General features: G+C 39.8%; 1 protein-coding gene across 3 annotated transcripts in view; it reads left to right on the top strand.

Moving 5' to 3' along the window:
• obe (obelus) overlaps window positions 1–27,632 on the top strand; it is a 437,154-nt gene that overhangs the window by 256,474 nt on the left and 153,048 nt on the right. For all 3 annotated transcript variants that reach the window (XM_067124317.1, XM_067124318.1, XM_067124319.1), the window contains exons 27-28: window positions 7,683–7,903; window positions 22,688–22,822. In XM_067124317.1, the coding sequence (XP_066980418.1) occupies window positions 7,683–7,903; window positions 22,688–22,822 (356 nt within the window). The remainder of the gene's footprint in view (window positions 1–7,682; window positions 7,904–22,687; window positions 22,823–27,632) is intronic.

The following is a 27,632-nucleotide window of genomic DNA, read 5'->3' as shown; positions in this document are numbered from 1 at the left end:
AGAAATTTTATGCCAACAACATTCATTTTGCTGTCCTTTTTTCTAAATGTTTATATTTTATGGTGGAATAGTCAGAATAAGAGTCCCAGCCCTCTAAATACAAAAAAATGTGAGTTATTTAACGAAAAAAAAAAAGAAATTCTTTACTTATTTTTATATTTTCGTTCGTAACCCAAAAACTATGGAATTCAGACGAATGAATTATTTTTTATGAGAAAGCCAACAAAATTCCCTAAATATTGACATATAAAACAATGGAAAACGAATAAGTCCAGTTGGTGAAAAAATTGATAGAAAAGAGGGTGAGAAACAGAGCGCTCTGCCCGCCTATGGTGAGGATTATCGCTAGAAAAATTTTTTTTGAAGAGCCCTATCTCGGTTATTTTTCATAGAAATTACTTTGTAAATATACGAAAATGTAGAGGAAAAGTTGAAGAATAAAGGGAAAGTCAAGAAAAATGGCTTTGGTAACGGCAACAGTTTCATTTTGACGTTATAAATTGATCGAAACGAAAAAAAATGTTACCGTTGTCAACATTATCGTTCGTAGCTCAAAAGCTATAACAGTTAGGCGAATGAATTACTTTTTATGAAAAAGCAAACACAATTCTCTAAATATTGACATATAAAAGAATGAAAAACGAATAAGTCCAGTTGGTGAAAAAATTGATAGAAAAGAGAGTAAGAAACAGAGCGCTATGCCCAGCATATGGTGAGAATTATCGCTACAAAAAAATCTTTTTTGAAGAGCCCTATCTCGGTTATTTTTCATAGAAATTACTTTGTAAATATACAAAAATGTAGAGGAAAAGTTGAAGAATAAAGGGAGAGTTAAAAAAAATGACTTTGGTAATGGCAACAGTATCATTTTGGCGTTATAAGTTGATCAACGAAAAAAAAAGTTACCGTTGTCAACATTATTGTTCGTAGCTCAAAAACTATAACAGTTAGGCGAATGAATTATTTTTTATGAGAAAGCCAGCAAAATTCTCTAAATATCGACATATAAAAGAATGAAAAACGAATAAGTCCAGTTGGTGAAAAATTGATAGAAAATAGGGTAAGAAACAGAGCGCGCTGCCCGGCATACGGTGAGAATTATCGCTAGACATTTTTTTTGAAGAGCCCTAGCTCGGATGTTTTTCATAGAAATTACTTTGTAAATATACAAAAATGTAGAGGAAAGGTTGAATAAAGTGAGAGTCAAGAAAAATGGCTTTGGTAACGGCAACAGTTTCATTTTGATGTTATAAGCTGTTCGAAACGAAAAAAAATGTTACCATTGTCAACATTATCGTTCGTAGCTGAAAAGCAATAACAGTTAGGTGAATGAATTATTTTTTATGAGAAAGCCAACAAAATTCTCTAAATATCCATATATATGATAATGAAAAATGAGTTTCAGAGCCCTGCCTAAAATCCAGACGTCTCTTTATGTGATGCACTAACGCGTTTTCCGCTAGTTTTACCGTAAAAACTTTGCGAAAGCATGTTGGAAACTGTTCTCGATTGACGTCGCTGTATGTAAACAGCCACACGTGTTTACCCAACCTCGTACGCATGGTCTCTGACAGAAGTGTGGCCTGCCAGGCCTGCGTGGGTGGGATCAGCTGATGTCATTGTGAGAATTTTACTACGCCATGGATTTGCGCATGCACAGTAGAGGAACTAAAAAATTTATAGAAAATAGAGGGTACGAAACAGAGTGTTTCCAATAATGTAATCCTACATTTTATAAAAAAAATGTAAGATACGAGAGAGAAACGTGGGTAGGATCAGCTGATTTCATTGTGAGAAATTTACTATGCCAGGGATTTGCGCATGCGCAGTATAGGGACTGCTTGCCTGGCGTATTGATGCCTGAGTTACACGGTCCAAGGTATGCTTTAGCCTATGGAAACCACCAACTGTTCGAAAATAAAAGAAATTTACCCCTACCACACGTGCGAAAAATGTCGGTAAATTTTACGTAAAATTACGTCAGTCAGAAAAGAAGGGGGTAGGGGGTTATTGCGTAATATTACGTCAATTGGACAGGAAAGAGTTAATAAGATTAAATAATAATAATACATTAATATACTGAAATTACAGAATGAGAAATGGATAGATATATTATAAATCGATACTAAGTTCAGCTCTTCACTCTCACAGGAAAAGATACTACTAATTTGAGTCTCTTTGCCTATGCACACTGCGTGTGTGTGTGTGTGTGTTCATGGTGCTTTAAAAGTGCTTAGTAAAAGTAGTAGTAGCCTACATCTTTGGACGACAAAGAAAAAAACAATTTTTTGTTGTCGGTCGCAGTAAAGAGAAATGGATTAACATTCCTCAAGAGATTAAAGAGATAAACTCTCTCTCTCTCTCTCTCTCTCTCTCTCTCTCTCTCTCTCTCTCTCTCTTGTGCCAGCACAAGAATGGCTGAATGTAAGTCGTAGTGGTAATTCATTTCTCTCTCTCTCTCTCTCTCTCTCTCTCTCTCTGGTTGGAAAAGGGTACTAGTGTTTAAGATGACTTTGAAAAGATATTAATAATATAATTTCAAAGATTAATACAGTAGTAACAGGATAATAATTTAAGCTATATTTGATGTAGGATGATACTTAAAGTAAAAATGGGAGAGCAATGTAGTTCTGTGAAATTCCAAGTCTTTTTGTGGTAGATAAGTGGTGAGGGTCTCTCTCTCTCTCTCTCTCTCTCTCTCTCTCTCTCTCTCTCTCTCTCTCTCTCTCTCTCTCTCTGGCTTCAAAACAGTAGAATGGTAAAATTTAGGAGGGCTGTTTATGAAAGACTCATTAAAAATGCAGGTTATGTCATTTTCAAGATGCCCAAAAGGTTACTTAAAGGATTAAAAGTAAGGTTTTCTTACGATTTTCAACGATTTTGCTGGTTTACAATGATTTTTGGCTTACAACGTGTCATCAGAACGCAACCCCATCGTAAACTGGGGACTGCCATATATATATATATATATATATACTATATATATATATATATATATATATATATATATATATATATATATATATATATATATATATATATATATATATATATATATATATATATATATATATATATATATATATATATACACACACATACAGGCAGTCCCCAGTTTATGACGGGATTCCACTCTTATGCCATGTTGTAAGCTGAAAATCGTCGTAAACCGAAAAATTGTCGAAAATCATAAAAAACTTCGAAGAAAACATCACTTTAAATGCTCTGGGTGTATTGAAAACGAGGTAAACTGTATTTTTATTGAGTTTTCCATCAAAAATACCTCCAAATTTGATTATATTCTGCCATTTTAAAGCCATATTTCTTCCATCAGATCGGGCGTATGGTGTGTCGTAACCATGGAACATGCATCTTAAACCGGAAAATAATTTCTGATGAATATATCTGAAAATGTCGTAACGTTGTAAGCCGGACCTGTTGTAAACCAGGGACAGCCTGTATGTATATGTATATATATATATGTGTATATATATATATATATATATATATATATATATATATATATATATAATATATATAAATTTTATCACATCACTGTGATTCATATACAGTCATACTCTGAACTTCTGCGAGGTTCGGTTCCAGAGTGAGTTTTCACGTAAGTTTGGCATGGTCTCTAAAAATGCTAATAAATGCTTATTTCTAAAGTTTAAACACTAATCATGCTCCCAAATTATTAAGTTAAACTTAATGAAATTACAGTAACTTCAATTTCATTAAATTGAAGTTACTGTAATTTCATTTAAAAGTTAGCTTATTACCCTTAAAAAAGAGAAATAAATGGTTTACATAAAAATTGAGAGTTGTAAGAGAATTTCTCTCTCTCTCTCTCTCTCTCTCTCTCTCTCTCTCTCTCTCTCTCTCTCTCTCTCTCTCTCTCTCTCTCTCTCTCTCTCTCTCTCCCAACCAATCTATTTTTAGAATCGTGTCAACCTCTTTTTAACAACTTTATTCTGCGTGTCTTTCTCTTTGTTCTGAAATGCTTTTTCATGAACAAACAGTGTTTTATATTTTGACTAATACAACTCGTAGTTATTATGTCTCTATGTTTTAGAACGTATTTGCAACACTAGTGCATTTACACTTCGTAGACGATACAGGTCAAATTAGATCAATTTAAACTATCTACTGTACAGGTAAAGACATACAGAGAATTAATAAGTAGCAAAAATGTGTGAGCGCTAACTATGAGAGAGAGAGAGAGAGAGAGAGAGAGAGAGAGAGAGAGAGAGAGAGAGAGAGAACCAACACGAACAGTAAAGAATCGCATGGTTCAAGGGTTGTCCTTACTTAAGAGAGTGAAATTATTTATCAATTATTACGGAGATTGAGAGAATAACACGAGAGAGAGAGAGAGAGTTAGCTTAATACATTACCCTTAAAAAAAGAAATAAATGGTTGGCTTAAGAATATAGTGTGTGTGACTCTCTCCCCCATTCCACCAATCTATTTTTGTTCTGTCACTTTCTCTTTGTTCTAAAATGCTCTATGCCTCTGTGTTTTAGAACTGTGCATTTACAGTTTGTAAACAGTACAGGTAAAATTAGATCAATTCAAAATTATCTACTGTACAGTTAAAGACATACAGAGAAACAGTGCTGTAATACGTAGGTTGGCTAACTTTGAACGAGAGAGAGAGAGAGAGAGAGAGAGAGAGAGAGAGAGAGAGAGAGAGAGAGAGAGAGAGAGAGAACAGTTGTCCTTACTTAAGAGAGTGAAATTTTTCATGAATTATTACAGACATACACACGAGAGAGGGAGAGAGAGAGAGAGAGAGAATTACAAGAAAAATTTGACCACTGATTAGCAACACTCCCATTCTTGTCATGTTAAATGACATGTCTGACAGCTTTTGCCTTCCACCTTCTTACAAAAGATGAGGGAAGAATTTGTTTGTTCAAGATAATATGAATTTTGTATTACAGTTTTATTATTATTATTATTATTATTATTATTATTATTATTATTACTACTATTTTATTATTACTATTATTTAATTTTATTAATTATTATTATTATTTAATTTGAAAATTAGTACTTATTATTATTATTACGTAAAAAGTTTATTTATCATACAAATAAACATACCTGTATAACATGTACCATAAAAATTCATCTCGCTAAAAGAGAGAGAGAGAGAGAGAGAGAAATTATTTCTTATAATAATATTTAATGTTATTTAATTTACACACAAGAGCTTAAAAACTTATAAATTACATAAGAAAATTAAACAAACAGTTTTGCAGGGTTTCTCAGTGTTCGGAAATGTTCGCATGTCTGTGAAAAACTTGTGTATGACCATTAGTTAGGTTCCAATGAAAAATTTGTGCGTCTGTGAATTCGTGCAACTCAAATCGCGCAAGTTTGAGGTATTACTGTACAAGCATTAAGCTACAAATGTCCTTTAATATCCAATTCGCTCTACCTCGGAAATGATATATTTTCATATATGTTAACCTTAGGGAATTTTTATATTATCAACTAAAAATTCTCCTTCAGTTAACATGTATGAAAATATATTATTTCAAAAGCAATTGTAAAGAGCTAACCTTATAATATTATATATATATATATATATATATATATATATATATATATATATATATATATATATATATATATATATATATATATATATATATATATATATATATATATATGTGTGTGTGTGTGTGTGTATATAATTTATATATATATAATATATACACACATAGATGGATTATAAATTATATATATATTTGTCTGAGGATGCAGGATGAATGAATATTGAATTTGTTATTAGTTTGAGGGCAACTTACCTAGAACCAAATATATAATAAAAATGCAACACCCAAGATGACTTACCTTAGTGTTACCTCTAAAACAATAGGAAGGCCACCATGAAAGCCTTAGTTACAATACAGTACATTACTTTATTTCACACAGTTCAAGCAGGGGAAATAAATCATGACTGGTATGCAATCCAGCAGAACAAATGCAATGTAAAATTAAGACAATTCCCAGTTAATTGGCTTCCAGAAAGAAGGGTAATATTTACATAGTAATAACACAAACAGGAGTCCTTGGCTCGTGAATACAAAAGCCATATCTTGCAAACAGTTGCAGAAGCAGGTGTCTTGCTTGTAGCAAGGTTGAATTAATTATCTTCTAAGACAACTTCTCACAGGTAGGTCGGTGGCAGAAATACGAGGGGACAAGATAACATGTCTCTGGAAATAGATTTCCCAGATAAGAATTCATGCATGGAAGATTCTCTTACTTGCAGTAATATATCACCATGTAGAGTTCATTAACTCTATGTCACTGAGCAAAGGATTATTTCAACAATAACTTAATTCTTATGGGGAATACACACACTAGTAATTCATAGATATCAGCAAGGATTTACTTGGGCAATGAATTTAGTGGAAAATTGAAATGAGAGATTTAGTGAGAGGAACACTATACTGGAACTCAGTTGCTAATTTCAGACTTACCTGGTAATCCCGATAACAAGTGCACTTTGCTAGGATAATTAGATGATCCATGGTCTTCCATTAACAGCTGAAGGGACTCCCTTTACCAGTTAGTGGCAGAGCACCAAAAGTTACGGCCCGAGATTTGGGACTTAGCAGGCAGAGGTCTTGCCTCCAGTATGACTGAGCAGGAACTGACTTCTCTCAGTGGCTCGGTCCTCTCTTTGGGCTTGTTGGTCATCTACAGGCCCACAAGCCATGGAAGTGGCAAGTCTCAAGGAGTGGTCGCCCAGCTGTCCTGGAAAACAGTTGAGAACTAGCAAAAGCATAGGGATATAGGTCTTAGGACAAGGATATAAAGTGACTACTAGTGTGCCTATTCCCCAAGAAATCCTGTAATCTGACTACCTGACTGGACCCTTTCGCCAAGATACACCCAAAACTCTCGTCTCACTCCAACTATCATCGGGTATGGGGCACCACCCCCTAGTGGATTGCCATCTGATCCCTATGTTAAAAGAACAGAGATGGGAGCAGCGTATATTGGTTACAATATGTATGTATTTGCCAAGGGGGAACATTTATTTTGTGAAAAATTTATTGTTTCATACATATACAGTAGTAACAGAGGAGGTCACACACACAACTTTTTATTAGCATTTCATTTTCCATTTCCTTTTTGTAGCTCAATAACATTTATAAAGAAATTACTGATCACACTGTTCTTTGTATGTATTTTCAGCATTCAAAAGTTTATTCATTTTTTCTTTATACTTTATTCACTTTTATTAAATTTATACTAGTACTTAAGGATCCACCAAGGACTTGAATGAGACCACTGGGTAACACTTTAACATAAGGTTTTTACTGTACACTATTTGAATTGCAACATTCATGCAAATGATGTGTCAACGTGCTTTCAGAATCCCAAAGTATTAACTATTTGCATTCAGTCTGGCCTCCACCTTGCTCTCTCTCCCTCTCTGCTGACTTATGGAGATAAGGAATGCAAGTATGCCATTTTACCATTCTGTGGGTCTGGAAACCTTAACTAGATTGCATAAGGATTCCTTGAGAAGTCTATATAAGGTTCTTGGGTTTGGTATTCTTTCTATTTAAGTTTTTCTTAGTGCTTTAGTTTGGTAGGTGTATTCTCCTAAATTTCCTTACATTTTGGTAAAATGCAATGTTTGTTTTATTTTGCAGATTTACTTGATCTGAGGCCACTTCCAGTCACTGCATTGAACAACGCAGAGTTAGAAATGCTCTACAGGTTCACGCATTTCAACCCTATTCAGACACAGCTTTTCCATTGTTTGTATCATACCGATAACAATGTTTTGCTGGGTGCTCCAACTGGTTCTGGAAAAACAATAGCAGCTGAAATAGCCATGTTTAGGGTGTTTCGTGAAACACCTGGAGCAAAGGTTAGTCATTTTTCTTTCTTGTTTCTTATGTGATATCGTTCATCAGGTTTCACTTAAGTTTTGGCCATTACATTTTCATGCTCTGTGAACATATTCTCAAAATTGAAATATTTGGTAATAATTGTAGTGTTTTCCATAGGGTTAATCACTATGTGAACTTAGTTTTACTATCCCACTACAGTATAGATAACTGAAATAATTTTTAATAGAAGCAAAGGCTTTGTAAGTTAGTTAGTTATAAATGAATGGTTATATATATATAATATATATATATTGTGTGTGTATGTTTGTGTGTGTGTGAAGTTCAGGATGGTTTATGCTATCAGAGCAGCAATGCAATCTTCAAAACATCAGGATTCAAGATGAAAGTGCATCAGATGATGAAGTAGCATCAACTGAATTTCCTGCTGCATTGGCCAAGGTTATTGAAGAGCAGCAGTTTCTTCCAGAACAGACATTCACTGTGGATGACTCCATTCTTTACTTGAAGAAAAAGACAGATTGTTCATTGATATACATGGAGGAGAAGGTTATGTCAGGCTTTGAGGTTGAAATAAACTGTTTGACCCTTATGTTGGGAGGCAGTTGTTCATTAAGGCGTATAATGTGGAGAATCCTCAAGCACTGAAAAATGTTCTAAAGGCCTCTCTCCCAGTTTTATGGCTGTCACATCCCAAGGCTTGGGTGATGGTCATTATTTTTTTTTTGAGAATTTGTTCTTCAAACATTTTATATCAGGAGTACTGAAGTATTGTAAAGACAAGGACGTTCGCTTGAAGATTGTCCAATTTTAGACTGTGCTCTTGGCCACCCGAAAAACCTCTTAAATTTTCATCCTTTCTCATAACACATCTCTCTTATTGACTTTTCTTCTGACACCAACTCTGGCAACTAATGGACTAGGGGATCATTGCCATCTTCAAACCCCACTAATTTAAGTTAACACTTAGTAGGCTGTAGATGCAATCGCTCTGAATAGTTAATTTACAGTCTGCAGCTTTTGGAAGTGGTATGAATCTACAAGGCAGTCCTGAATATAAATGCAGTGTGGAATGGAATTTCAACCACAGATGTGGGAGGTCTATGGAAGATGTGCTTTTAATTTCAGGGATCATGCTGAGGTGGAAATGAACAAAGCCTTAATGACATCAAGGAATAAGTAAAAAAATGTATGAGAAAGAGGATTTTGTTTTGTTATCTAAGGCAAACAGGCAGCCACTGACAAATGAGGAGTTGTTGGAGCTTCATAAGCACTAGTGCCACAAAGAGGAGCAAACATAAAAACCAGAACCATAACACTATCATCAGTAAGATGCAGTAGGCCCTTGTGCACATTTAGGAAGCCCTTGTATTTTTCAAGGAGATGGATCCCAATGCTGAATACTTTGCCAAGGTTGCGGGGGCAGTGTACGACTCAGCTGTTCCTTATAGGATGCTGTTGGATGAAATGAAGAGCCACAGTGTTCAGGGTATTCTTGATCATTTCTCGATATTAAATTGGATAAGTAATGTGCATCATTGATGACTATGCAGAGGAAGTATAGAAAAACAGTGATAACTTTGCTAGTAAATAAATTATACCATTCATTGCATGGTAAAGAAGGATAACAAGCCTGAGAACTAGGCGCTGAAGAAACTTCTGGGTCTTTGAGCACAACCTCTGAAACTTCTTTTTCTTCAAGTGAACCAGTGCACTCATTAGTGTCTTGTCTACATACCAAGGTATGTGGCCATCATTGATGGTTCTAGATCACAATTATGCAAGTTAGCTGAGACCCTGACTATAGTACATTCACATCAGCCATGCATTTGGTGCTTAGCGCCGTCCCTTACGACGTTCCTGATTGGCTAGTGGTCAGCCAATCACAGAGCTGGAAAATGGCCAGTGCACTGCAGTCTCTCTCAAAGCTCAGGAGAGTGAACATCGCTTTGAGACCTGGGGAACATGTCTTTCAAAAGTTGTAACTTTATTTAAACCTCAGTTTTACCCAAAGAATTGTAGTGTTTCCCAATTCATCACTAAACATGTCAAGCCAATGGTTGAAGAATTATAATGATATATGAATTATTTACATCAATAAACTTAATGGTAAGATATTCGGTAGTGAAATAAACAAGAAATTTTTAAAGATAAAATGTATTCTTTTATTCCTTACATGGCATCACAGTGCATTCATCATTTATCGTCTTGTGTCTCATAAAATTTTGTAGCTTAAATGTCATGGATGGCAATGCTACCTAAAAAGTATAGGTAGGGCTATCAATCAATATGAAAATAACAAGCGATTAAGAATATTAAAAATGTGCCAGGATGCACGCAGACTATAGCCTACCCTGGGCAACCAGCCAGCTCTTTACACATTCCTTTGGCCTACTTCTAGAGGAATCTCTTGCTTTCGCTTGTTGTTATTTGGGGCCATACTTGAATGACGCTTGTATGTCAGATCTTGCATTCTAGTTTAATAAACGAGGGTAGGATTATGTAATGACTCGTCTATGGCCGTCTGCAATCAGCTACACGACTAATATTGTGAGCCTCCTTGCCCCCCTACAAAAAAAGTTACATACACATACCATACTTTTCTATGTATCTACATATGTATGTAGTCTATAATTATTCATTTTAATTGTTTTCCGTATCGTGGCCCCTGATAGGGCGCTACCGTAGGCCTACTGTCAAGTGCAGCTGGTCGCACCCACGTAGAGAAGTTACCTCTTTATTCGGACGGCCATAGACATTTAAGCTACAAAATTTTATGAGACACAAGACGATAAATGATGAATGCACTGCGATGCCATGTAAGAATGAAAGAATACATTTTATCTTTAAAAATTTCTTGTTTATTTCACTACCAAATATCTTACCATTAAGTTTATTGAAGTAAATAATTCATATATCATTATAATCCTTCAACCATTGGCTTGACATGTTTAGTGATGAAACTGGGAAACAGTACTATTCTTTGGGTAAAACTGGGGTTTAAATAAAGTTATAACTTTTGAAAGACATGTTCCTCAGGTCTCGAAGCGATGTTCACTCTCCTGAGCTTTGAGAGAGACTGCAGTGCACTGGCCATTTTCCAGCGCTGTGATTGGCTGACCACTAGCCAATCAGGAACGTCGTAAGGGACAGCGCTAGGCACCAAATGCACAGCTGATGTGAATGTACTATAGTAACCTGCAGAGATGCTGACTAAGGTCTTTTGCCAGAGCCTTGAAGAGCCAATTACCTAAATACCAGCAGCAGAGGTTAATGTTTTGCCTGCAAACCTCCAGGCAACTGATGCAAGAACCCCTATGAAGATCTGAGATGCTATGGCAGAACAAAAGCACAGGGTTGAAACTTGTTGACTAGGTCATGAAACTTTTCCAAGGCTATTGGGTGAGATAAAATTGGAGGGTCTGTCTCCAGGAAGGGCAGGCAATAATATTCTTGCAAGTTATTAAGGCTCAGAAGTTTTCTCCGATTTCCTACCACAGCTTAAAGATTTTTAGAGATGAGACCCACCGTAGTTGGACTAAACCAAAGGTTGTGACAGGTTTTATTTTCTCCCATCTTTCCTGTGAAACTTGGCACTGAACCTTCCTCCTGTGCTTGGCTGAAAGGGTGACTTCTGACCTCTGAATGAAAGAAACTTGAGTGGAATTAAAGGCAGGGAACTTTTGATTGCAGTCTGTTAGGTCTAATTCTTTTGTTAACCCCCTCCTCTTGGCATCTTTTATTGTCATCAAAAAGACATTGAGGTGCTCATATTCTTCATAACTACCCAGATAGTTGCAGAGCCTGGTCCCTCATGATGCCTCTTATAATATAAACAGGGAACAAATAAGAGTCCTTAATACTGACCGCTTTGAGTTCCTTAATATTAAAGGGCAGTCAGTTTTAAGGGCTCATCAGAACTGCAGCCAACATGGACGGGATAGTGGTCAGAAGATAGATAATCATCCGTAATGAAAGAGGCCAAGCATTTGGCTCTTCTAGTTAGGCAACAAAATGCTGGGCCTTGGAGATGTTGGAAGGCTTGCAGTTATCAAAAAGAAATGATGCAGGAGACCCCTTTTACCCACGATTACCAGCTAAGAATTCTCATAAAAAACATACTCTCCTGTCAGTCTCAGTCTGACATAGACTCCAGAGTAAGAGCTTTCATTTCCGAAGTCACTTGGAAGTCTTTAAGCCAGGAAGGAAGGATAGCTACAATGACACCATGGTCTTGTAGCCTTTAGAAGATCCCCTGCCCACCATACAATTCATCATGTCTGAGAGACTGTCCCAAGTTACACTGGCAGTTAGTAGGTGAAACTCAAAGGGAACTTCTTATTTGGACTTCTTAGAGTACACATTAGGCACAGTTGTGGATAACATCTTTGTAGTTTTTTGGTGTCTCTGAGGTTTGAAGATCCTTCAGATCCAGTCTGTAAGCTCACCAAAGGAATCGATTTTTTTTTGATTGGCAGGAATGCTGGTACAGTTGTCATCCAAATCATCAACCATGTGAACCTTGGTTGAGTTGATGGAGTCCTTACTGAGAGTTGTGTGAATTGTTGGATCCCTGTTGTGAGTTACAGGAGCTGACAAAGGACAGCAAACCTTACTTTCACTTGGGGTCTTTATGGGTTTGTGGCTGTGGCATGGCTGTCTGCAGTGGTGAATTCCTGAAGCAGAGGACTGGTTATACGTGCAAAGGTCTTGGCGGCCTTGCCGCTGGAGTCAAAGATGTGGCTATGGAGGGGGTATGCAGGTTTGTGACTGGAAACAGATGGGTGGCTTAGATGTATGATGGTTAGAGGCCATGAAATTACTGTACCAGAAGGTCTTTTAGGCATCAGTACCATGTGTGCTGCTGGAGCCAGAAGAACAGTTAAGTCAAGAAAAATCAAGCAGCTCTGGTCAACATCATGAATGTTTGCCACAATTTTGTGAATGAAGGGTCCCCAGAGAAGGCGACTGCTTGCTGCATAGAGAAGCAAGACTTTGCATCTCAGTGGGCTGGGAAGGATGGCAAAGATGTCCCAGCCAGATGATTATGCAGGCCCTCTTTCACATGCTTATGGAGCACAGAAAAAGAAGAAGTCCTTGGCACTAAAATGCATGGAGCATCAGGCACATTTGTTGGAAGATTGCAGCTCATCCCCAGCAGCAAAAGATTGTGTTGGGAAATGGCTAACCTTCACAAAAGAAAAGTCAACCACCAGAGAAGCAAAGCTTGTGGTAACATTGGAAGGAAGCAGAAATGTTGCTATTGGTGCTCCTGGAAAATTTCATATATTGCTCCCTGTCGAAATAAAAACTATTGATAGGCTAAACGAGTGGGGATGGGAATGCAAGAAAGATGGTCCTGAACAATCCAAAACTTTGGGGAAGCCTGAGTAGCAAACTAGTCAAACAGATGCACAAGAGTAGGGACAGTGGCAATGTGGGTTAGCAATATGCAAATGCACCAGCCCACTGAGAGCATATAAAATTTTTTGTCTACCGAGGAAAAGTCTAAGGAATCCGCACGGTACAGGTAATCCTCTTCACAAAAATGAGTTCTGTTCTAAATACTTGTTAGTAAGTTCAGTTTGCTTGTAAGTCCAACAGAGTTAGCCTAGGCATCCAGCCCATGGCACATAGCACTGTTTGATAATAAAGGTATAGACAATTCAATCTTTTTATTTAGAATGAATAAAGTAAAGTTTATAATAAAAATTCTTTAGTCTTTCCATGAAAAAGTGGCAGTGAAATACATGCAATAAAGGGATTTTGACAGAGGAAAAATCTATTTCTGAGGAAGGTCCCGTGTCACCCGGTGAAATTCCATTACAGCACAATTTCTAGGTATAACAATGCTAGATATACCAGAGAAAAAGAGCTTTCAGGAAAGCTGGGGTTACTACCCCAGTCGATCGTCTTTAGAAGACATCGGTATAATGAAGGGTGAGTGAAATACCACTACCACGGAAATATACTCGAAAGATCTCTCCTATCAAAACCCCCTAAAAAGAGCGGTGAGCCGTTACAGCCCCACACTCAACACCCGCCAGGACGGCGACACCAGCGCCACCTACTTCATTCCATGCTAGCACTAACCCCAGACTTGGCATGTGCAAGTAGGGGAGGGGAGTACTAGACCAGACAGGGGAGGGTCACCGGGTGACACGGGACCTTCCTCAGAAATAGATTTTTCCTCTGTCAAAATCCCTTTTCTGAGTCCAGTCCCGTGTCATGCCAAAATCGACATGCTAAGGCTGCAACTACTGGAAAAAAATGGAGGGTAATCTGAAGAAAAAGCAAAACTTTAACAAAATAATTTTAATTAAGCAATCTCTTTCATGAAGCAAGAATACTTAAAAGTAAGGTATCTTAATTCTAAGGCACACCAACAAACTTAGCACTACAAAACAATGGGAGGTCCCCGGTATGATGGGGAAAACCTCAAAAACCTTAAAATTACTTAAAAAGTAGTGAAACATGAAATGTGCACAGAACAAGCAAAAACAACCTTAAAACTATACATGTAAACTTAGGCTAAACACGTAAGAGACAAGACAATGAATTTAACACACACAAATGTCTGGGGTACGTGGAGCCAAATAAAAACCTTCCAGTACCCCATAAGAAAAAACAATTATGGCTAGTCAGATTACACTTTTCCATCAGCAGATACAATTATATCAATATGAGGGGCTAGGCAGTGAGGCATAAACAACCAGGAGAATAAGCAGAGAAGCAAATGAGGTAGGCGGGCGGGGGAAAAGGAAAGGATATGATTATTTAAGGTGGGGAGATGACACTTCCCACTGCTATAGTAGAAAATTTCAGGGCTTCGAGTGATTTTAAATAGTGGCGTTTAAACACTAGAGGTGATTTCCAACCCGTATATTTTGATAACTCTGAAAAGTCCATATTATGAAAGTAATTAATGGAAGTAGCCACTGCTCGAATATCATGAACTTTAGGAACTGAATCTGGGTTGGCTTGTTTAATGAAATACAGAATTTGTTGCCTTATACCATTAAGAGAAAGAGTACCACCTTTCTCCCTGATAAAAAGAGGACCCGACTTACTCTGTGGAGTTCTTGAAAGGTAAGATTTAAGTGTATAGACTGGACATAAAGATTGATCTTGAGGAAGGGGCACCACCTTCCAAGGAGACCACCTGTCCTGTGGGTCTTCGTTCTTAGCTAAAAATCTAGGGTCAGGGGAAAGGAGGACTTCTCCGGATGGGAGGAAGTTAACAAAATTATCACCTCTAGTTAGAGCTGACAGCTCTGAGATTCTAGCACCTGAAGCCAAACTAATTAGAAATAAGGTTTTCCTTAACAGATCCTGATAAGAGCAATGGGAGTTATCCAACTCTGATGCTAACTTAAGGACGTCATTGAGAAACCAAGTAACAGAATGTGGGCGTGATACTGGTCTCAGACGAGCGCATGCTCTGGGGATGGATGAAAAATAGGAATCTGTAAGGTCGATTTTAAAGCCGTAAGAAATACTTTCTTCAATGCCGACTTGACTGTGGTAATAGTGGCGGGAGCCAGACCTTTCTCAAACAGTGACCTAAAGAAGGAAACTCCTAAATTAGTCATCATAATTTTGGCTTCAGATGCTTTCAGGAAGGAGGCTAACTTTTTGACTGCTGAGTCATATTGTCTAATAGTAGAATCTCTTTTATCTGATTCTAAAAACAGAGTATTGACAGGGTCAATGTTTGCTCCTTTTTGGGCTGCGAACTTTATAAAGTCCATAAAGCTAGGGCATTTTGAATCCTTGAGGAAGCTGACACAGTCTTGGTTTGTACTGTCTGGGTCAGAATGGGCTTGGGAATCCGAAGACTCCGCAATCCCAGTTCCTGAAGGAGAGGGAACCAATTGCTCTTCGGCCAATAGGGGGCTATTAGGGCTGGTTGACCTTTGAATGTCCTGAGTTTGTGTAATACTTTCAGCAGTAAATTTATTGGAGGGAACAGATAAATCCTCTCCCAATTGTTCCAATCTACTGTCATTGCGTCTGTGGCGTCGCCTGAGGGTCCAGGTTGGGGGCCACGTAACAGGGGAGCTTGAAGTTGCTCTCCGTTGCGAACAGATCCACTTGGAGGTCCCGGAACCCGGCGGCAAACCCATTTGAAAGATTCCGCATCCAGGACCACTCCGTCTCCAATGGGGTAGTCCTGGACAGGAATCCGCCACCACGTTCCCGGACTCCTGCTAGGTGGGTGGCTGACAGGTGCCAACCGTGCTTGTTCGCCAGGGAGAAGATAGCTACCATTACTTGGTTTACTCGACCTGATTTGGAGCCGCCCCTGTTGATGCAATGAACTACCACTGCGCTGTCTAACACCAACCTGATATGAATCCGATTGGGAGGGCGGATTTTCTTCAGCGTTAGAAAGACCGCCATGGCTTCCAGGGTGTTTATATGGAACTGCTGAAACATTGTGGACCACGTTCCTTGTACTTTCTGTTTTGGTGAATATCCCCCAGCCGCTTAGAGAAGCGTCTGTGTGGATAACTAGTGCCGGAGGGGGAAATTGAAGTGGAACTGTTTTTGGACAGGCCCTGACTGTGGTCCAAGGCCGCAGTCTTGTCCTTAAGATTCGAGGGATAGAGGAGACCTTGTCCCTGAGCTTGGTGTTTGCTCGACTCCGCCACACTCTGTTTATGTCTTTTAATTTGGCTTTCAAGAGCAGGTCTGTCACTGAGGCAAATTGAAGGGACCAAGGACTCTTTCTTGGGACCGACGGGATGCCGATGGATTTTTGAGAAACCTCTTGGTGAGAGATGCTATCTCTTTCCTCTTGGAAGGAGGGAGAGATAACGTGTGGGAGGACAGATCCCACTGAAGACCCAGCCACTGAAACCGGACTCCGAGTCAGGCAGGACTTCTCTCTGTTCAGCTGAAAACCCAATGACTCTAGGAAATTGGTGACTATGGACGTGGCTTTTTGACACTCCGGAACAGTTGGAGCCCAGATTATCCAATCGTCCAGGTACGCTGCTAGGGAAATTCCTTGGGACCGGAGCTGCTGTACTACCGTATCCGCCAGCTTGGTGAATATCCTGGGTGCAATGTTCAGACCGAAGGGCATGACCCTGAAGGAGTAGGCTTGATTCCCGAGTCTGAAACCGAGGAACTGAGAGAAGTTCCGCGCAACCGGGACGTGATAATAAGCGTCTGAAAGATCGATAGAGGTGGTGACGGCTCCACGCGGGAGTAGAGTCCGAACCTGAGCTACCGTAAGCATGCGAAACTTGTCGCATTTTATGTAGAGATTTAGACGCGACAGATCCAGGATCACTCTTTGCTGATCGGAGTCTTTTTTGGGAACAGTGAATAACCTGCCTTGAAACTTTAGGTGCCTTGCTTTCTTTATTGCTCGTTTGTTGAGCAATTCTGTTACATAATCCTGTAGGATTGATGTGGGTGGCTGGTAAAATCTGGTTTAGAGGGGGAGGATTCTTGATCCAGCTCCATCCCAGTCCTTGGACACAATGCTGTGTGCCCAAGGGCTGAAGGTCCATTGGTCCCTGAACCAATACAGGCGACCGCCTACCTGTGTTCTCTCAGTGGGAGGGAGCGGGTTTGTTCCCCTACCACGTCCAGGTCTTCCTCTTGGGGTGGTGTTAGGCCTTCCTCTGTGGGGGGCCTTGCCCCTTCCTCCCTTGCAACCCTATTGAGGCCATGAAAAATCCACGGCCCTCATATGTAGGGTTGTATGCTGGTGAGGATACATAGGAGGGCGCAGCTGGTTGGACCAACACGTACTGTTGGGGTTGGGACCTTAGAGGTAGATGGCTGGGCCACTGCCGAGACCGGGACGGCTTGAACCACCGCCTGATGGGGCCTCTTGTGTCTCCTGAACCGTTTGCCTCCTCTCGTCTGGGGGCCGGCCGATTCTGGGGTCTTGCGCTTATAAGTGGGAATTCCCCACCGAGCGCGCAGACTCTGACTTGGCCGTGTAGCCTCAGACATGATAGATGTAACCTCTTCTTCAGGGAAGAGGTTAGGTCCCCAGATCGAGCTTTTAATGAGCTTGTTAGGCTCGTGGCGGATTGTAGCGTCAGTAAAATAAATTTTCTGCACTCCAGTCTGGCCATAATAAACTCATGTAAGTCTGACTGGAAGCCAGCCAGGAAAGACTTAGCTAGGACCTGGAAAAAGGGTTCGTCCGAGCTGGAGGCGGCAGTAGCTTCTGTAAGACAGCCGGAGCTCAAGGACCGGGCTAACTTAGTCCGGGCCTCAAACTCCGCCTTCAACAAAGATTCCGGCAGCTTAGGGAGCTGTTCACTAAACTGCGTGGAAGCGCAAAAGGGTCCAGCTTGCCTTCAGTGAAAGTGGACGGGCGTCCACCCAGAACTCATTACTTCCTGGGAATACCAGGGAAGTAGGGTCTGTTTCCCTTAATTGAGGAAAGGGATTACTGTCAAAGCATGCTCGGGCCGTAGCCAGAGCAACTTTGTCCATGCAAGGAGTGGGAAGGTCTTCTCCCAGGGTGAACATCGTGAAATTGCCCTTGAAAGGGGTCAATTTCGTATTCACTGCCTGCCACTCCGTCAGAGTGCGCAGGAGAGCCGACTGAGCCTGGTCCCTAGGGATGATGACAGTCTCCTAGGTACCTTGTCTGACGAATCCAGGCTTCTTCAGTAAGCCTTACGAAGCCTGGATAAGGGGCAGGAGATCGGGGAAAGAACTCCAACTCCTCCAACCGTCTCGTGCCCAGACCGTCTAGGGTAAGTTTGCCATCATGTTGGATGGCCCGGAGTGAACCGCCAAGGGTTTCCGACATCAAACGGCGGGAGGTCCGCAGTGTCGGGGATAGAATACTGTGGTTCTGCCTTAGGTTGGTGAGCCAAACCTGCCAGTATATTGTCATAGTTGGCAAACTTATCCGAGATCTTTTCAAACCTAGAATCTAGGTCCTCTGTGAACTTTGTGTACAGTTCAGTGGCAAAGGCCTCTGATCAAAGAAGGTTGGCGAGGAGGGCTTGGTTTTGCAGCCCTCTTACTCGCGCCTTTGCCGGAGGAACTAGACTTTACTCCCGGAGGCTACAGGTCCTGAAACCTTAGCCTTCGACGGGGAAGGGCGATGCCTTCTTGGAAGTCGAGGACTTGTAGCCCTTCGCCTTCCATGAAGTCTTCAACTTCAACTTGGGGATAGCAGACGGAGCTCTATCACCCAAAGAGGAAGACTTCACAAAACCTGCAAACGAAGAGACTGATGAAGCAGGGGAGTCAAACAAAGGGGGGCCCGCCCCAACATCCTCACTTACCTCACCACTTACCACCTGGTCCTGCTCCAAATTCATCGGTTCCAAGTCGAGATTTAGGGCGGCAACATCCTCCGAGACCTCGGCGTACATGATGTCCACTTGAGGTGGCTGGGTCGCATCACGGATTTGTTGAATGATAGGGGTGGCAAGTTCTTCTGGCACTGCAGCCGCCACCCGTGCGCCAGGGTAGAGCAAGTCCTCAACCTGGCGTCGAGGACGTAGGGCTTCCCGACGGAACATTCCTGCCAAACCCAGCCACCCAGGCCCGGAGGGATTCAAAGGCAGACTTCTTGGAAGCTTCGTCCGCCTGCAAGAAAACCTGCAGTTAGTCAGGAATGAAAAGTCAGACGGAGAATATAAACAATATACAATATGAGGAGCATGGACCGGAGGAAAGAAGACTGTCACTTACCGACTCATCCTGGATGGTTGAGCAGAGAGCAAAGCAAACCTCACAACCATCGGGGTGCCAAACAACCAGGTCATCCAGTCGGACCGCACAACCAGCGTGGGTCCGGCACACTCGTGACCGTAGGGGTTGTTGAAGGGAGGCGGTACACCCGGCTCCTCACAGCGAACAGTCTGTAAAGGTAAAGTACATGAACCTCCACCCAAGCAAAATAAAGTCGGCAAGGCCGGAAACTCAACTACAACCGGAATACTCCGGCGTAGAAGAACTCCCCATTATAAACTGGGCCAATAAGCTTTAAATGCACAGAGTGGAAGGTAAGGTTTCAGACCCGGAAGACTCCGGGAATGAAGGAACGAAACCAGGAACCAACCATAAGGGCTGCCAGAAAAATAACGGCGGAGCCCCCGGTGTAGGACCAGATTCACGTATATATAATATAATGTCTAAAACAAAATAATAATAACAATAATCAACAATAAAAATAACAAGTGATGGTAATAACTCCGGAGACCGGAGGAGTCCGTTACGCTTATGACATAGAATCATCCCACCATCACCTCCCCGCCGGAGAAACAAAACGGGTAAAGTGTTCTATGTTCATAACATACGGCTGGCCACACCCTCACCCTAACTTCGTAACCGATGGGGGAGATGAGAGGTATGAGACAGGATTCGAACACGCCGAGTAAACGAACCACCCACCCCACCACAGCGATGCTGGGGACGATATGGGAGGAGCGAATCCCTCTACCAATAGGAGGAGTCCCTGAACTGGAGAAAACGCCATCTAGCGTCACCCGCACGAGAGTCGCAAGGCTGAGGGGGGGGGGGGGAGAAGAGGAGCAGGCTACCAGGAAGGGGACAGGAGACAAGGAGAACATGACACCCGCTCAACTGCATCCTTCCCTCCAAATGAACTTGGAAGGGTAGCCTACTCCAGGAGCTACACAGCCCAAAGCCCAACTCCTCCTAGGCGAAAGCCTAATATAAACCTAACCTAGTATAGGTTAGGAAGGAGAAAAGGGTGTAAAAGGAGAGGAGGAACCAACAGGGAGAGAAATTTTGTGCCGAGAGCCAACCAGGATCGAGTAGGGGATAAGGGGGCGACTAGCCTAGAGGAAACACATCCAAAGAACTCGATTCCCCAAAATTGGAGGAAGAGGACTAAGGGGCTCACTCTGACCACCGTAAAACGATCCCGGAGGAAACAGCAACAAAACTCCCTCAACCTGATCTCCCACACCCAGGGCAAGGGATGGAGCCCACACTACAACCATCACATAAAAAATCAATCAAAATAAAATTACGTTAGTCAATAGGGAGCATAGCCTACCTCGGGAGGCCCACTAGAGGTAAACCACACAACCAAAAACAATAAACAAAATAAATTAAAAAAACAAAAAAACTAAAAGAAGAGCACCATCTTCAAGTATAAAATAATAGCCTATGAGACTAAAATGAAAAAGAACCCAACCTGGTGGGGGTACCTGGACGGAGCATCACCCAAGAGAGGCCGATAGGCCAAAAATGCAAAACAAAAACTAAAAAGGAGGGGAGCCACCGCATCGGAACCACCAGGAAGGAATTCAAGGGTTAAAACCTATATATAGCGGCGAGGAGACAACTCCAACCGAAAAGAACAGAAGGAGTCGCCTCGCGGTCGACATGGCTGACGGGGACGCTGTGGTGGCCATAAGAAGATCTCAATATTTATGAAAATACGAGACCAAAACAGCCAAAAACAGATCAAAAACCCCACAAGAAGATGGTACTTAACTTAGAGATGGAAAAGGTGCTCGATGCCATTGTAGATGATGAAAAAACAATCCAAAAAGGGGACGAGCACACAAAAGAAACGAACGTATCACGTGCTAGAAAATGGAATGAAGTAGGTGGCGCTGGTGTCGCCGTCCTGGCGGGTGTTGAGTGTGGGAGCTGTAACGGCTCACCGCTCTTTTACGGGGGTTTTGATAAGGAGAGATCTTTCGAGTATATTTCCGTGGTAGTGGTATTTCACTCACCCTTCATTATACCAACGTCTTCTAAAGATTTTTATCGACTGGGGTAGTAACCCAGCTTTCCTGAAAGCTCTTTTTCTCTGGTATATCTAGCATTGTTATACCTAGAAATTCGTGCTGTAATGGAATTTCACCGGCTGACACGGGACTGGACTCAGAAATATATATATATCCCGCATACCATACATACACGGAAGTTTGTATGTTGAGGACTGCCTTTAATGGGTTTATGATAAAACAAATTAATACTTTATAATAGGCTGAATTCTGATGCTTTTCAGTTTCCCCTAAGAATCTGAGACTACGGTTTTTTTTTTTACTTGCACACATACTGGCAACCAGTAATACATCTATTCTCAGCTGTTTTACCTAAAGTTTTAAAACCATATAGTGTACAGCATTTTCATGTAACATAGTATTGTTTAAACTGTATGGAATGAAAATTATAAAATACTCTACATAATTAAGAGGAAATATAAGAGGTTGTAACTGAACTTGATGCTTCTCTTTTCAGTTCACACATACTTCTCTACAGTAATAATGAATATAGAGAAAAGTAAAGTCCGTGTTTGTCTCTTCTTTCTTTTTCTCTTTCTTTGCATGACTTTTAATGTTTCTCTTTTCTGTTTCTTTAAAGCGTCCCTTCGACCCCTAGCTGCAACCCCTTTCATTCCTTGTACTGTATGTCAGTTCTTATAGTGTGTTTCTTCCATCTTCTTCCCACCTTGTAACAATTGTTTCATAGTGCAATTACACCTTCAAACCTTTCTACCCTCAATTTCAGAATAGACACTGAATGACCTCTAGACTTTCATTTTGCTTTGTGAAATGTAAAAGGTAAAGAAGAACTTGTGTGTAGGTCTAGCCGTCTTAGGAAAGGATCCTTCTTATTTAGTTCCATGCCTTTCACTGCCAAAGGGCTGTTTTGCCTTTGCCTTGGATGCGTTTAAAGATTTTATGTATACAGTATTATAATTCACACTTGTCCAATTTTGTATAGAATACTACAGTTTTATGAAAATTACTCCGTATTGTTTACATTTTCAGATGTCTTTTGTATGTGCTTACTGCATTTCTCCTTTAATGTTTCAAATTTATCAGGTTGTTTATATTGCACCATTAAAAGCCCTGGTAAGGGAGAGAGTTGAAGACTGGAAAGTAAGATTAGAAGAGAGATTAGGAAAGAATGTCGTTGAATTAACTGGTGACGTGTCTCCAGATGTTCGGGCAATCCAGGTACGTACGTTTTTGTTATAAATGACCATATATTGAATGGTGGTATGCTGAGAAATATAGTCAGTTTATTTGTTTTAATAAGTTCTTACATTTTATTATTTAGGGCTGGTTTATTTTGAATTAAATTTTCAGTCAAAGGAATGATAGGACTTTGCAAACTACTAGGCCATAGTTAATTTTGTCACATTATAAATATGAAAAGTTAAACATTAATTAAAATTTGAAACTTAAGGTAAATCCAAAGCATAGCACAAATGCTTCATCCATCCGGAAAATTTTGCTTAAGAAGAATGTGTTCATACCATGTACAAATCTCTATTTATCCTGTGCTTAGTATCAGGAAAGCTACAAGTGCTGAGTCATTATTATTGTTATTCAGAAGATGAACCCTATTCATGGGGACCAAGCCCACAAGGGCCACTAGCTTGAAATTCAAGCTTCCAAAGAATATGGTGCTCTTTAGGGAGTAAGAGAAGGTTAAGGGAAATACAGAAAAAAAAAAAAGAGCTCTTACTTATTAAAAGGAAAAATAAATCTTGAACAAAAGAATTCTTGAGTTGTAATCTCAAGTGAGTAGGTGGGGCATATTATAAAAACAGTAGTCCTTTATCCACAGGTCCAAGATCTGAGGATTCACTCTTTTGTGATTTAGAGTAGCCCCTCCCCCCAGAAAAAAATCCTCCAGGAGAGTGTATGCTTTATAAACTTCCATCCACCCAAAAAGTGGGTGGGTACAGGTCAACAATTATCAGGCTACACCGTGCCAGCTTCATACAATCTATGACTTACCTCCCTTTGTTTCTTGTACTCATGCATGCATGTTTCCTCACAGTTTGTACAACATTTTTCATCTTAAATGTTTAATAGTGCATTGTGTTCTTTAATTGTTCCTTGTTTCTTTCATTAGATAAAAGATAATTTACTGTATTGTGAAATGTTCTTCATCAGTTGTGTATTATCAGTTAAGCTACATGGTATTGTATATACAGTACTGTATGTTCATATAGAAGTAAAGGTAGCAGGACTACTGTGTATGTACTCATTCAGTTGGCCCTCATCTTGAAGCTTATGTAGATGGTCACATATTTAAGAGCAAGTTCCAGGCTTACCTAGTTAGGTTCACTATCATATAATGGAAATCCAGCGAGAGTGAGAAAGAGAATTTATATTAAACACTTAAATAAGAGTGAGTGCCAGGCTTTATTAGGAAGTAACAGAAGGTAATATGAAATACATAAAGAAGAGTTCAGTTATTAGAAAAGACTATGTATAGTGACATATTAATAGATAAATAGATAAAAAATATAAGTAAATTATTAAAATACAAGGAGAATTGTTTTAGGATGGCAATGCATTATATCTTGCACAACATCCTCAGAGAGACTGTTCCATATTCCAGCTGTGTGAAGAATAAAGGACCTCTGCAATTGAGAAGTTTGACAGCAAGGCACATTTAGTCTTGCTTGATAAAGCCAGGTCATAACCAAGGACGAAGGTGAGTCATCAGTGAGAAGTGACTGACATATTCCAGCCACTTCAATCCCAGTGAGATCTCACTGCAGAAATAGAGTGAATTCATCAGTTATTTCTCTCTCCTTACTAGTTTGTAATGAAAGCACCAGGAGTGAGAAATAACTGATGATTTCACTCTGCTTCTGTAGTGAGATCTCACTGGGATTGAAGTGGCTGGAATATGTCAGTCACTTCTCACTGATGATTCACCTTCATCCTTGGTTATGACCTGGCTTTATCAAGCAAGACTAAACTGAGGAGATACTGGGAGTCATGGAGAGAAGGTAACACAACCAAAGAGGTTAAAAGCATATGCTGCAAATGCGCCTTGCTGTCAGACTTCTCAATTACAGAGGTCCTTTATTCCTCACACCATTGGAATATGGAGCAGTCTCTCTGAGGATGTTGTGCTAGTAGAACCCCAAAAATTCAAGCAAAGATGTAATGCATTACTACCCAAAACAGTTCTTGTAATTTAATAATTTACTTACATTTTTTATCTATTTATCTATTAATTTGTCAATATTTTCTCTTTTCTAGTAGCTGAACTCTTATTTCTGTATTTCATATTATGTTCTGTTACTTTTTTCAAATGAACGCCATGTTCTTTGGAAGCTCCAATTTGAAGTCAGTGGCCTCTGTAGGTTTGTTCCTTACGAATAGAGTTCATCTTATGAATAATTATAATAATAATATGGCTGAATGGGAAGTGGTAACTTCCTGTGGAGATAGGGGAGTTAACCAAGCATGTGCAATGTAATTTTGCTTTCTTGCACATTTGCTTTGTGCACCTGAATGCATTCCATAGTGTTTGGGCTATTTTCTGATGAATGGGGTGTATTAACAATGAATTTTTAGACTAGTCAAGTATGTTCATATGATGGCTTAAGTTTGGTTGTATTGTAACATCATATTAGTTTTAGTGTCTGTGATGAGTTTTAAAGCTGTAGTGATACATTTTTATTATGCCTTACCACATAAATAACAAAAATTGTAATGCTGTAGATTTAGTAGGCTTAAAATTACAATATCAGGTATGGATCATATCAGAGAGAAGACATGAGATGGTAGGCAAGGTGTCTGCCAGTTACAATGTTAGACAAAGGCTGTTATTTTACTATGATTAAAAAGTATATATATTTAAAAAGCATACTCCCAAACATGCCTAAATACTGTACAGATTTTACTATTTGTTTACCATTACCATATTGTTGTGAACGCAGGTAAGAAACATCGCCAGCATAACCTATAGTGGGAAAGACTTCAAAGGTTAGGGAAATGACTGGAATTTTTTGTTGCTTCCAGAAAGTGCTCCCCTGAACTTGGAGGCATCTTGTATGCCAGTGTGTCCTATGTACCAGCAAATACAGTAATAATAATGATATATAAAGTTCTCTAGGTACCAGCAGCTAGAGGGGACCAGTGTCGGTCTCATTATTTTTTTTCAATGAAGGAAGAATCCTCTCTTGTTAGTTTTCTAGCCTGGAAACTTATGCCCATCTTGACATTAATGTGCTCCATCTCAGATTCAGTATGGATGCTAATAAGTATTGTGCCTTTATCTCACAGCTTGTGAGTAACTTTATCTTCTTTTTGGAAAACAAACTGATTTCATATATTTATGATGCTACTCCACCAGCTGTTGTTCCTTATCTGTGCCATAGGTCTATGGATGCAGAATCCTTGAATAGAGATCTGGCATGTATTTTTGAGTAAAGTAGGCTTTGGGCCATTAAGCGTAACCCTTCTAAAACTCAAAGTATGATAGTTAGTTGATCCAGAACACTTGCCTTTGCATTCTGATTTACACTTTAAAGGCACAGTTTTAAATGTCAAATTACTTTTAAGAATTTGGTATAACTTTTGTTAAGAAATTAACTTATGGGAAGTATGTACATAATATTGTTTCCTCTGTTTCTCAAAAAATTGGTATCTTGCAGAAATGATTTTGAATGCTTTGTTATGAAGCTATTATATCTAAGTGTTTTAACTATTTCATTCTTCCTTGTTAGAGTACTGTTCTCCAGTGTGGTCTTGCCGTGCTGACTCTCATCTCAAACTGTTGGATAGAGTTATGTCATCAGTCAAGTATATTTTGCCAAATCTTGGATGTCTGTTTGTGATATAGACATAAATTGAGTTCATTATATATGTTGCATAAAATATACTATAACACCAAAAATTCTCTGCTCTCTTCTTTACCTGACCTAGCTTTTTGTGCTCACAACACTAGCCAGGCTGCTGCTGCAAACTGTGTTGTGTTTTCTAGTACCAGGTTTAATACCACTTGAGTTTGCTAGGAGTTTATTTTGTCTACAACTAAAATGTAGAATGGTGTACATAGACCAGTTGTGGTATCTTCTGATCTCTAAATTTTAAGCAAGGAGCAAATTCATTCCTGCTGTCTGCTGACATCTCATGAATTCAGGTGTAATTGTTTTATTTTCTGTTCCCTCATATTTATTTATCACCTTTTCCTATAACTTCTCTCTCTCTCTCTCTCTCTCTCTCTCTCTTTGCAGGCTTATTTCCTTTTGAATCCCTCTTGTGTTTATAGTCAGTTGACTGTTGATAAGGATTTACAGCTGAAGATTTAAGGAAAGAAAGACAGACTAGTTTGTATCGTCCTTTTTCTGATAGCCTAACCTTAAGTCTTTTTTACCAATTTTCTTCAGTAGATTCCATGTGAATTTTGTTAAGCTAATTTGTTAGTAACCGTACAATATGATTGGGATTTCATTTGGTGGGCACACTGGCGTTGAAACCTCATATGTCATTCATTATGACCTCTGATGTTAGATACTGAATCGTATTTTAATTGTTACGTAGTTACAAATCTTTGAGAATCTACAGCAGCTATATTACATATGTATATTCATAGTGACTAGTAACACCAGCATTTGGTGAACATGTTTTGAATGAGGTAGGCAGTCTCCGGGTTATGGCGGAGGTTCCATTCCAGCAGCGTGGCATAAGTCAGAAAATGCTGTAACTTGGAACATAGTAATCAAAATTTATAAAAAAGAGAAAGAGAGACATGTGTAAGCCTGGGGAAAGAAACAGATTTTTAAGCTTTGCCCTGGTAGTAAACCAGTTTTCTCTCTTCCTTATAGAAGGAACCTCCTTATAGTGAGCCCTCCTGTTGGCTACAGCTCCCTGAACCAGTTTTCTCACCTCGTTATAGCACCTACAAAGCTCTTCGTTGGGCGAGTCGGTAGAGTTGTGGCCTAGCACACGGTAGGCCTGAGTTCAACTCTCTGGCCGGCTAATGAAGAGTTAGAGGAATTTATTTCTGGTG

This window comes from Macrobrachium rosenbergii, chromosome 22 (assembly GCF_040412425.1).
Source record: "Macrobrachium rosenbergii isolate ZJJX-2024 chromosome 22, ASM4041242v1, whole genome shotgun sequence".
Lineage (NCBI taxonomy): Eukaryota > Metazoa > Arthropoda > Malacostraca > Decapoda > Palaemonidae > Macrobrachium > Macrobrachium rosenbergii.
The sequence above is the reverse complement of the archived record's forward strand: the minus strand, read 5'-3'. Positions and strand labels throughout refer to the sequence as shown.